Raw genomic sequence first — 12,584 nt, 5'->3', positions numbered from 1 at the left:
CAAGCCCCTTTCCTCCCTCCGTCTCACCCACCCATCCACTCACACAGACAGGCCTCCAACTGGAAATTCTAGGAGTTTTGCAGTAAGTAGTATTTTGTATAATCTGGTTTTAATAGGGCACCAGTGATGTCCAAAATGTCTTGTGTGGGGCTCTTCCATTGAACCTTTTGTCTTTTGGGCAGTAACTTTAATGGGAATTGGTGTCTACTGTAATCTAGAGTAAACCCATGCTTAGTGCTAGTTTGATAAGACCATAAGATACAGGAGCAGAATTAGGCCATTTGGCCCATCGAGTCTGCTCCGCCATTTCATCATGGCTGAGTCTCAGCCCCAATCACAATGATGCAATGTTCCAAGAATTTGAACTATTCCAAAATATGTCACATGTTCCTGAGTGATACTCACAATAAGCAATATCTCAGAAGTCCAGTCACCAAATGCATTAGATTCTTAAAATAAAACTGGAAAATAGCTCAACGTAACTCAGCCTTTCTCATTATAATTTAACTGCCTCAGTTGCTAAATTTCAACCCACACCTTTGAGCGATAGAGTCACAGAGTGCAGACCTTTGAAGTTATTAAAATCACAGTATTCTGGTAGCAGGGTTATCACTGTAGATTGTTCCCCAGGCAAGCTGTTGATGTACTGTGATTAAGAAGAGTGGACTGACCAATTGCTGTTGCTTTCAATGTATATTGATACCCTTCTCAAGTGTAGGGAGCTGCGTCGTCACAGCATTGCTATGCCAGCGGGGTGGCACCTATCCAGCAACACATCATCCTACCGTTTGGTGTGGATTGACAGTGGAGGACAGACAAAAGAAAGAGAAAGAAAGACAGACTAGCTCTGGCTTCTGCCCCCTTCGTTTCTAGTCCTGATGAAGGGTCTTGGTCTGAAACATCAGAAGATTAGTTTTACTTGTGACGTGTAAATCGAAACTTACGGTGAAATGCGTTATTTGTGTAAATGCTGAAGACAGGTGTCCTGGGTTAGCCCACAGGTGTTGCCACGCTTCCGACGCCAGCGTAGCATACCCGCGACTCACAAACCTATCCTAGACCTGTACGTTTTGTGGAGGTGAGAGGAAACTGGAGCACCCGGAGGAAACAACCCACGTGGTCACAGGGAGAATGCACATCCTCCTCACGGACAGGGATGGGGAGTTGTGGCCGGGTTGCTGGCGCTGTAAGGCGTTACGCTAACCACTATGATACCACGCCACCCATGTTGTACTTGTCAGGGTTGAACAGTGTGGCCATTTGTGGGGCTCCGGCATTGTTGGGTGCTGGCAGCATCAGTCTAAATCCTGCGGCCGTCCTCATCAAGCCAAGATGAGACTGCTTTCAGCTTGAGGAGCAACACTTCATATTGAGTCTAGGAAGCCTCTATCCTGATGGCATGAACAGCGAATTAATTAATTAATTTGTTTGGTTTTTGTTTATTTAAGGATTATATATTTACCTGAGCTTCAATTTCCCCGGACCCTCGTGTGGGATTTGAACCTGTGCCTTTAGATTAAAGGTTCAGAATCAGGCAGCTTGTCCAGAAATATGGGTGTGGCACTAATGTGCAAAGCATTATTTTATGTGATATTTTAAACTCTGCTTTCTTTTCAGGAAGAACCTGGCAATCAGGAACCTTTGGATGATGTGAGTGATGCGAGATCAGAAAATGGGAGCCAAGAGCACAATTTGGACCAGGGATCTACTCCATTATCAGGTTTGGGATTGTGAATGTTGCTGCCCGGATTCGTGACACTGACCATAAGCCTAAAAAGTTGCAGTAGATTACACATTCTTTAAATAATTTACTGTGGGTATTAAAAATTCACGTTAAAGCAAATAAAGTTTTTAGCAGTGGAATTAGTAGTTCTAATTAGTAACATCTCTTTCCTTTGTAAATACAACTCTAATTAAAAAAAACATTCATAGCATTCAATTTTCTGATGGTGGGCTCCGGGAGTGGAATGGCCGAAGTGGACAGCCTGTTATGTTCAGCCATTAGAATTCTTGTTTCCGGAATTAATTTTCCCGGTGGATACACATAAAGGATCCCCACCATTCAGGCCATGTTCTCTTCTCGCTCCTGCCATCTGAAAGGAGGGTCAGAAGCCTTTGGTCCCACACTACCAGGAACAGTTATTACTCATCGACCATCAGATTCCTGAAGCAGCGTGGATAATTTCAGTCACCTCAACACTGAACTTATTCCATAACATGTGGACTCACTTTCAAGGACATTATAACTTACATTCTTTGTATTATCTATCTGTCTGCTGTCTTCTTTTGCTCATTGGTTGCTTGTCAGTTTGTTTGTGTGTCATTTTTTATTAAATCTGTTTTATTTCTTTGTTCTACTGAATGCCTGTAAGAAAATGAATCTCAGCGTAGTAGATAGTGACATTATGTAATTTGCTAATAGATTTACTTTGAATTTAAACATCCTACACTAAAGGGGTGCGGTGCCATTGTAGTTATGTACCGCAACTTGATTAGTAATTCAGACAACTGAGTTATTGAGACATGAGTGTACCACTGCAGTTGGGGAATTAAGATCCTGATAATTAAATAATTCTACAATAAGATACCAGTAGTGATGACTATGGAAATACCAATTTCCCTTTCAAAAATTAAATCAGTACTTAATGAATGAGCTTCAGGGAAAGAAGTTAGCATTGCTGTTCCATTCTGTCTTGTATGTGACTTTGGACCCACAGTAAAAATGCCCAAGGAACCATTCTGTGCAAGGGCAATGAACTATCAGCAAGGACCAGCCATAAATGCATTAAAATAAACTCCTTTTGTAATTGTTTTTAGTTAGCTGATTAATTATTTTCCTCTATATTGAATTTGCCAGCTGGTGGCGTAGTGGCATCAGCGCCGGACTTCAGAGCGAAGGCTCCCGAGTTCGAATCCAGCCGGCTCCCTTGCACACTTTCCATCCGTGCTGGGTTGAGCATCGAACAAGCAACTCGGCCTCGTAAAAATAAGAAAGCCTGCTAAAAAAGCGCTGTCATGACGGCGTCCCGATGACTCCTCTCGGAGTTGAGGGCTTTCTTCTTCTTCTTCTTCTTCTTTTTCTTCTTCTTTGAGTTACTTTTTTGTGTATTACTGCAAAGTGTTTTGTTGTCAAACATTAAGTGGCATCTGTACAGTAACAGGGCAAGTTTGTCTCATGAGCAAGGACCCACAAAGGTTCTCGCAGTCTAGGTAAATGCAAGGAGCAGCCAGCAAGTGTTGCCATGTTCCGTGTTCCTGGCACCATCACAGCACGCCTACAGCTTATTAACTCTAACCCGTACATCTTTGGAATGGGAGAGGAAACCGGAGTATCTGGAGGAAACTCACAGTTTCTCAGGGAAAATGTATTAACTCCTTACAGAGAGCGGCAGGAATTGAACCCCGGTCACTGCCACTTCAATAGTGTTATGTTAGCCACTACACTACTGTACCACTCAAATTTATTAAAATATTTATTAGCCAAGTTTATTAAAAACTGTTTAACTGATCACTATCACCCTGCTACTTTTGGAGGTTGGAGTGTACAAATTGGCTGCTGTGTCTCCCATATAAACACTGTGACTACACTTCAAGCATGTTTAATTGGCTGTAAAATATTTTGGCATCTTTTGGAAGAGGAAAGGTAGGAACCTATAACAGAGAAGCAGAGTAAAGTGGGAACGGGTGTAGATCATGGGACCCTTTTGAGCCAACTGCAGATGTCAGTGCAATCTTGTCTAATCCTCATATCTCACTATCATACAGCTGCTCTCTGATACAGACACCGCAAAGATGTAAATATCTCTCCTCTGTCAGTTTTAGCAACCTGAGCCAGCATTTTGATTTTAAAGTATTTTAGGTAATGCTTTTGAAATAATATGTAACAGAACTCTGTGACGTGTATCCAACAGAAGAAAGGCACACAGCAGAAACGATACAATACCACAGTGTGCCGGATAATGCTGCGGGATATCTGCTGGAAAGGGATGAGATGGCTACGAGCCCAGCTGTCAATCAAGCTGAAGTCACTCAGCAAGACGCAGTGGATGGATCTGAAGGTAACAAGATAACTGAAAACAACTTCAAGCCTCCTCAGTGTTGACTGTGATCACCAGAGTTGAGTGTGCCAGTAGGATTTTGTAAGGATGAATCTGATGTGATTCTGATAGCGAGCTGCATTTGAAAGGAATGTGCTTCAGAGATCTGGTGCCATGGAGTGAGTACAGGTCCTTGTATTTACACTGTAGTTAATATAATTAAGAACTAACTCTCCGAGCTATGAAACCTGTACAGGACTGCTCTCATTTGAGTTGCATCTTAGCTAAACAATTTCTGTCAAATCATTTCCAGCAGCAGCCTCTCTTCCTGTCCGTACCTCAAACTGTGGCTGCGCCTGACTCCACCTTTGATTCCAGTATCATCTTCCTGTCCACTTGCTTACAAACACTAGATAGCCAAGGTTCCTTCCTGCAAGAGATCTGTAAGCATTTTTATTTTCAGAATTCATTGGAAATTGTGGTTGAGCACTGCAGTTCATTAATTCATTCTGGAGTTAGAGAATTCCAAGCTCAGACATAAAATAGAGTTAAAGAGTGTAAAAAAAAAATCTTAAATTCCATTTAAAATTGCATATTTATTCACAAATAAGTGAGTCACTGTGCATGTGTTAACCCACGAGAAATCACTTTGTTAGGATTATATAAAGAATACAATACAAAAAGGTAAACAAATGGTTGTTGAAGTAGCAGGACAGAAACCAAACTAATACTTGTCATCAACAATGAGCTGATCTGCAGATTGATCTGCAACCTTCCATGCAGCCCCCTCTCCCCCTCCCCCACCCCTCTCTCTACCCCTCCCCTCTCTCACCCCCTCCCACACTCTCTACCCCCTCCCCTCTCTCTCCCCTCCCTTCTCTCTACCCCCTCCCCTACCTCTCCCCATCTCCCTCTCGCCCACTTATCCCTCTCCATTCTCCCCCTCCACCTCCCCCTATCCTGCACCTCCCCTCCCACTCAACCCCCCTCCCTCACCTTCTTCTCACCTCTCTCTCTCCCTCTCCTCTCACCCTCTCGACATATTTGCCCTTATCTTCCTCAACTCTTCTTTTTCCCCATCTTCTGCTCCCCTTTCTTCCTCCTCCCAATCCCCCTCCCCCTTCCCCCAATGCTAATAATGGACAAACTTGGTGTGTTCCCATTCATGAGCTCCAAGAAAACACCAATAATAAGATCAAAAAGCACATGATGAGCAGAATTAGACCATTTATAGCATAAGCATCTCAGAGTAAGTAATTTAATATATTTTTTTTTCCTGCTGTAACAGAGAGCTGGAATTCCTCAGTGACACCATTAACTCGTCCAGTTTTGACTGTGGACATGGCTGGAAGTGTGGATAATGAGGGTCATTCTGCTACCGACAGTGACCAGCTGGGAATTATTCGTCAGTCTTCAGTAATCAGAGAGCTACTTTGTGCTAAGCCCCAAGCTCAGCCTCCTTCTCAGAGTATTGAACTGAACAGTGCACCTGCTTCAGGGGGTTGTGAAAAGCTCAAATCAAAGGAAAGTGCCCTTAACGGGAAAAGGTCTGATTATCTCAGTGATGGGGAAAACAGAATTTGCGAGGAAGACTTGCAAAGCATCAAAGGCACATGTTCAGCTGAGGGAGACATGCAGCAGGATGAATTTGAACATTTGAACCCTACTGAAGCTGATACAGAAAGCTTTGCTTCTACAAAAGATGTGCAGCTTCATTCTGAAACTCCAAAAGTCATCAGTCATGATGGGAACAGAAGCTTGGATGTCCAAAGTCCTGTGGATGTTACAGGTAGGGCACCGGGGGAGGGAATTACTGGCTCCCATACTGAAAATCATGCTGGTGTTGAGAGCAGAGGTGAAACAGAAACACAACACGAAAGAACCATGGTGAAAAAGTTTGTGGGAGAGGTGATGATTACAAGTGCTTCCGATTCTGAATATCTGGACCAGGTGGAATGTTTGCCCCCTAGTGATGTCCGTAGAAACCTAATGAAACCTATCCCCAGTCAAAAGCATGTGGAAAAGCAGGATATTCACCAGGAGGAGGAAATTGGATCACCGAATCACCAAGACAACTTTAACACTGAATCGGAAAGATTTGATTTCAGCTGTGATCTATCTCAAAAAGCATGGGGTTCCTGCGAAGAATATTCTTCCTGTGAAGAAGGTACCAATAGTAAAATTCCTATGAGTGCTAAAGGCTTCCTGGAGGATGATGTGCCCAGGATAAGCCACAGAGCAAGCTGTCAGCCACTGAGAAGGAAAGGAGTACGCTGCAGAAAGAGAGCTTGCTACCCTTCTAATACAGATTCAGACTGTGGAAGTTTCAGAGGGAAAAGGGGGGCAATCAATGGTTCTCTGCAGCTGAGACATGCAGAAAGGAATTATCTAGCTCACAGTTTTGACAAAGATGATGAATGCTACGAGATGAGTGACTCTGATGTGCATGTGCCTGTGCTTATTAAAAATCCAAACATTTTGGGCAGACACCAAGTCTTGCAAAACCTCAGCATCACATTTCAGACAAAACCCACCAGGTCATGCATGTGCGAAAGAATCACAAGGACGTTTTACAATTCCGAAAGGAAAAACTTCCACGTCTGCCCACCTCGGCTTTTCACAGAGTCTGACACAAGTTGCTGGAATAGTCCAATTCAGGACATTATAGATCTGGAATTTATCCACTTCTCTCAGAAGGTTAAACAGTTACTAACCAGGTCTCACACTGCACCATGCACAAGCATCAGGTCCAGGAGGCATGGCCGTAGAACAGCTCTGGGGAGGAACAATGTACAAAGAGGGTTCAGTGAGAAGAAATCCCCATTGACTGTGACAATACCTCATCAAGTAACTGGCCAACGTAGCACGAGATGCTTATGTAATAAAACTCAAATGCCGGAACTGGCTGATAGAGAGCACTGTCCGAGGAGTTGGAAGTATGAACTACAACAGCCTCACAAACCTGAAAGCTACAGACTGTATAGGAAAAGACCAGGAGGTCAATCTCATGGTGTCAGTTGCTATAGCAATAAGCAAATGAACAAAATGCCAAAGAAGCAGTGTCCAACTGCAGAGAGAGAACTTTTCTTTGGGGATGAGCAGGCCTGTGTAATGCGCAAGAAATGCAAAGAACTTCGAGGAGAGACAAGGAAACGATGTGATTCCTTTCTAACCAGTGTCAGCAATAGTTTTCACCAGAGCTTGAATGAAGTAGTAAAGGAATCGTGGAAAGTCAGCTGCAAATTTTATGTTTGTGAGACAAATTCTGATCCGTTCTTTAAGGAAGTTAAGGTAATTATACTTTTCATTTTATTTTATATAGTGTAGATAAACCAGTCTCAAACCTACACCAACTGCCTGGTAACTTGGTCCATGGTTCAATGCTCGGTTTAGACAGTACTTGGGTAGTACAGTAGCGTAACGTTATTATAGCACCAGCTTCAATTCCACTCCCGTCAAAAAGGAGTTTGTACATTCTCCCCATGACCACGCGGGTTTCCTCCAGGTGCTCCAGTTTCCACTTTAATTCCAAAGACTGGGTTAGGAGGTTAATTGGTCACATGGGTGTAATTGGACGGTGGGTGCTTGTTGGGCTGGAAGGCCTGTTACATAAGACCATAAGACAAAGGAGCAGAAGTCGGCCATTCGGCCCATCGAGTCTGCTCCGCCATTTTATCATGAGCTGATCCATTCTCCCATTTAGTCCCACTCCACCGCCTTCTCACCATAACCTTTCATGCCCTGGCTACTCAGATACTTATCAATCTCTGCCTTAAATACACCCAATGAGTTAGCCTTCACTGCTGCCCATGGCAACAAATTCCATAGATTCACCATCCTCTGACTAAAAAAATTTCTTCGCATTTCTGTTCTGAATGGGTGCCCTTCAATCCTTAAGTCATGCCCTCTCGTACTAGACTCCCCCATCATGGGAAACAACTTTGCCACATCCACTCTGTCCATGCCTTTCAACATTCGAAATGTTTCTATGAGGTCTCCACTCATTCTTCTAAACTCCAAGGAATATAGTCGAAGAGCGGACAAATGTTCCTCATATGTTAACCCTCTCATTCCCGGAATCATTCTAGTGAATCTTCTCCGTACCCTCTTCAACGTCAGCACATCCTTTCTTAAATAAGGAGACCAAATCTGCCCACAGTACTCCAAGTGAGGTCTCACCAGCGCCTTATAGAGCCTCAACATCACATCCCTGCTCCTATACTCTATTCCTCTAGAAATGAATGCCAACATTGCATTCGCCTTCTTCAGTACTGACTCAACCTGGAGGTTAACTTTAAGGGTATCCTGTACGAGGACTCCCAAGTCCCGTTGCATCTCCGAACTTTGAATTCTTTCCCCATTTAAATAATAGTCTGTCCGTTTATTTTTTCTGCCAAAGTGCATAGCCATACACTTTCCAACATTGTACTTCATTTGCCACTTCTCTGCCCATTCTCCTAATCTATCCAAGTCTCTCTGCAGACTCTCCGTTTCCTCAGCACTACCCGCCCCTTCACCTATCTTCGTATCGTCAGCAACCTTAGCCACAAAGCCATCTATTCCATAATCCAAATTGTTGATGTACAGTGTAAAAAGAAGCGGCCCCAACATGGACCCCTGTGGAACACCACTGGTAACCGGCAGCCAACCAGAATAGGATCCCTTTATTCCCACTCTCTGTTTCCTGCCAATCAGCCAACGCTCTATCCACGTATGTAACCTTCCCATACTTCCATGGGCTCTTATCTTGTTAAGTAGCCTCGTGTGGCACCTTGTCAAAGGCCTTCTGAAAATCCAAATATACAACATCCACTGCATCTCCCTTGTCTAGCCGACTGGTAATTTCCTCAAAAAATTGTAATAGATCTGTCAGGCAGGATTTTCCTTTAAGGAATCCATGCTGAGTTCTGCCTATCTTGTCATATGCCTTCAGGTACTCTGTAACCTCATCCTTGACAATCGACTCCAACAACTTCCCAACCACCGATGTCAAGCTAACAGGTCTATAATTTCCTTTTTGCTTCCTTGTCCCCTTCTTAAATAGCAGAGTGACATTTGCAATCTTCCAGTCCTCTGGAACCATGCCAGAATCTATGGACTTTTGAAAGATCATCGCTAATGCCTCCGCAATCTCCACAGCTACTTCCTTCAGAACACGCGGGTGCATTCTATCTGGTCCAGGAGATTTATCTACCTTTAGACTATTCATCTTCCTGAGTACTTTCTCTGTCGTAATTGTGACTACGCACACTTCTCTTCCCTGCCACCCTTGAGTATCCGGTATACTGTTGATGTCTTCCTCAGTGAAGACTGATGCAAAATACTCGCTCAGTTCCTCTGCCATCTCCTTATCTCCCATTACAATTTCTCCAGCATCATTTTCTATCAGTCCTATATCTACTCTCACCTGTCTTTTACTCTTTATATACTTGAAAAAGCTTTTAGTATCCTCTTTGATATTATTTGCTAGCTTCCTTACATATTTAATCTTTTCCCTCTTAATGACCTTCTTAGTTTCCTTTTGTAAGGTTTTAAAAACTTCCCAATCCTCTGTCTTCCCACTAATTTTTGCCTCCTTGTATGCCCTCTCCTTTACTTTAACTTTGGCTTTGACTTCTCTTGTTAACAATGGTTGCATCCTTTTTCCATTCGAAAATTTCTTCTTTCTTGGAATATACCTGTCTTGCACCTTCCTCACTTCTCGCATAATCTCCAGCCACTGCTGCTCTGCCGTCTTTCCCGCTAGTGTCCCTTTCCAGTCAGCTTTGGCCAGTTCCTTTCTCATGCCACTGTAATTTCCTTTACTCCACTGAAACACCGACACATCAGATTTTGGCTTCTCTTTTTCAAATTTCACAGTGAACTCAATCATGTTATGATCACTGCCTCCCAAGGTTTCCTTCACCTTATTCTCTCTAATCACCTCTGGTTCATTACACAATACCCAATCCAGTACAGCCGATCCCTTAGTGGGCTCAACAACAAGCTGTTCTAAAAAGCCATCTCGCAGACATTCTACAAATTCTCTCTCTTGAGATCCAGTGCCGACCTGATTTTCCCAATCCACTCGCATGTTAAAATCTCCCACAATTATCATAACACTGCCCTTCTAACAAGCCTTTTCTATTTCCAGTTGTAATTTGTAGTCCACATCCTTGCAGCTGTTTGGAGGCCTATAAATAACTGCCATCAGGGTCCTTTTACCCCTGCTATTCCTTAGCTTAACCCATAAAGATTCTGCACCTTCCGATCCTATATCACCTCTTTCTAATGATTTAATATCATTTCTTACCAATAAAGCCATGCCTCCCCCTCTGCCTACCTTCCTATCCTTCCGATACATCGTGTATCCTTGGACGTTCAGCTCCCAGAGACATGCATCCTTTAGCCAGGTGTCAGTGATGGCCACAATATCATACCTACCAATCTGTAGCTGTACGAAAAGATCATCCACCTTATTCCTTATGCTGCGTGCATTTAAGTATAACATCTTAAGACCAGTATTTGATACTTTTCTCTTTGATTTACCGTGGCGAATCTCTCACATGGGTGTAATGGAGTGGTGTGCGCCATTGGGCCAGTTACCATGGCGAATCTCTCACATGGGTGTAATGGGATGGTGTGTGCTCATTGGGCCAGAAGGGCCTGTTACCGTGGTGAATCTCTAAATTAAAATAAGAAGTTACCCACATTTACAATGAAAGCTGAACATGTAAACTTGATACTAATTTCGAGTATTGTGTGCAATTTTGATCACCCACCTACAGGAAAGGTATAAATAGGATTGAAAGAGTACAGAGAAAATTTACTAGGATGTTGCCAGGACTCCTTTTGCCAAGAGAAAATTGATGTGAGTTGTAAAATATTAGCAATAAATAGATAGAATAAAATTATAAAATAAGGAGGGACTCCTTCCCTGAGCAGTGATCTGAAAGTAATCAAATTGAATCAAATCATGTTTAATTATCACTCAATGCATACATAAATACAGCTGAACGAGACCAAGTTCCTCTGGGACCAAGGTGCAAAACATTCAAATTAGTGAGTAACATAATTCAAAATAGTGAGCAAGGAAATGTATTCATTCAAAATATGAAGAGAAGGCAGAGGAGTGGGGATGACTGGAAGAATGCGATCAGCCCATGATTGAATGGCAGAGCAGACTCGATGGGCTGAATGGCCTACTTTTGCTCTTATATCTTATGGAAGCTGGGGTGAGGAAGGCCATTCAAAGGGCCTTGCAAGACCATTGTGCAGGTAACAGCTCTTCAAAAGAGCTCCTTGAAACTGCACCTGGTGCCAGTGAAAGACATGTCTGCCCAGCTTGGATGCTGGCCCCTGTTTTCAACCAGATAACAAAGGAGGTTAAATCTCAGTCTCTAGTCTGTAACCACAGGGAACGTGGTCATCCAGGAAAACCATAAGACCATAAGGCACGATTCGGTCATTCGGCCCATTGACTCTGCTTTACCATTCCATCCTGGCTGATTTACTATCCCACACAACCCCATTCTCTCCATACTGTGCAGTGAGTATAGGGAGTTTGGGGAAGAGGCTAAAGAGTAGCACCTCCAAGGTAGTAATCCCTGGATTACTCCCAGTACCATGTGCCTGTCAAGGCAGGAATAGGACAATAGATGAATGTGTGGCTGAGGAATTGGTGCAGAAGGTAAGGTTTCAGGTTTCTGGATCATTCAGATTCCTTCTGGGGGAGGTATGAAAAGGAGAGGTTATACCTGAACCCAAGGGGGACCAATATCCTTGTGGGCAGGTTTGCTGGAGCTGTGGAGGAGGGTTTAAACTAAGTTGTCAGGGGGTTAGGAAACAGAGTATTAGAGCTGAGGATTGGGCAGATGGTGCAGTGTATAGTGAGACTGTCTGAAAGAACGGGCAGGTGATAGGGCAAAATTACAGTCAGTGAGATGAGTTGAAGTGTAGCCTGGGAGCAAAATCGAAAAGGCAGATGAATATGAGACTGAAGGTGTTATATTTGCATGTGCACTGGATACAGAATAAAATAGATGATTACAGTTAAAGATTGGCAGGTATGACATTGTGGCATCATTGAGTCATAGCTGAAAGAAGATCATAGTTAGGAGTTCAACATACACCTTGTGTTAAAAGGACAGTAACGCAGGCAAGGGGGATGGTGTGGCTCTGTTGGTTAAAAAAAAGAAATCAAATCCTTAGAAAGAGGTGACATAGGATCGGAAGATGTAGAATCCTTGTAGGGTGGAGTTAAGAAACTGCACGCATAGAAAGACCCTGATGGGAATTGTATACAGGCCTCCAAATTATAGCCAGGATGTGGGCTACAAATTTCAACAGGAGATAGAAAAGGCATGTAATAAGGGCAATGTTACAATAGTCACGGGGGATTTCAATAGGCAGGTAGATTGAGAAAATCACGTTGGTGCTGGATGCCAAGGGAGGAATTTTGTAGAATGCCTACGAGATGGCATTTTAGATCAGCTTGTAGTTGAGTCCACTAGAGGAACGGCAATTCTGGATTGGTTGTTATGTAATGAATCATATGTGATTAGGGAG

The 12,584-nt window shown here is 43.2% G+C and overlaps 1 protein-coding gene across 3 annotated transcripts in view; it reads left to right on the top strand.

Moving 5' to 3' along the window:
* LOC134359441 (protein TASOR 2-like) overlaps positions 1–12,584 on the top strand; it is a 148,343-nt gene that overhangs the window by 93,228 nt on the left and 42,531 nt on the right. For all 3 annotated transcript variants that reach the window (XM_063072681.1, XM_063072683.1, XM_063072682.1), the window contains 3 exons: positions 1,618–1,720; positions 3,912–4,058; positions 5,326–7,328. In XM_063072681.1, the coding sequence (XP_062928751.1) occupies positions 1,618–1,720; positions 3,912–4,058; positions 5,326–7,328 (2,253 nt within the window). The remainder of the gene's footprint in view (positions 1–1,617; positions 1,721–3,911; positions 4,059–5,325; positions 7,329–12,584) is intronic.

This window comes from Mobula hypostoma, chromosome 20 (genome assembly GCF_963921235.1).
Source record: "Mobula hypostoma chromosome 20, sMobHyp1.1, whole genome shotgun sequence".
Lineage (NCBI taxonomy): Eukaryota > Metazoa > Chordata > Chondrichthyes > Myliobatiformes > Myliobatidae > Mobula > Mobula hypostoma.
Note: the sequence above shows the minus strand (reverse complement) of the source record. Positions and strands in the feature narration are given on the sequence as shown.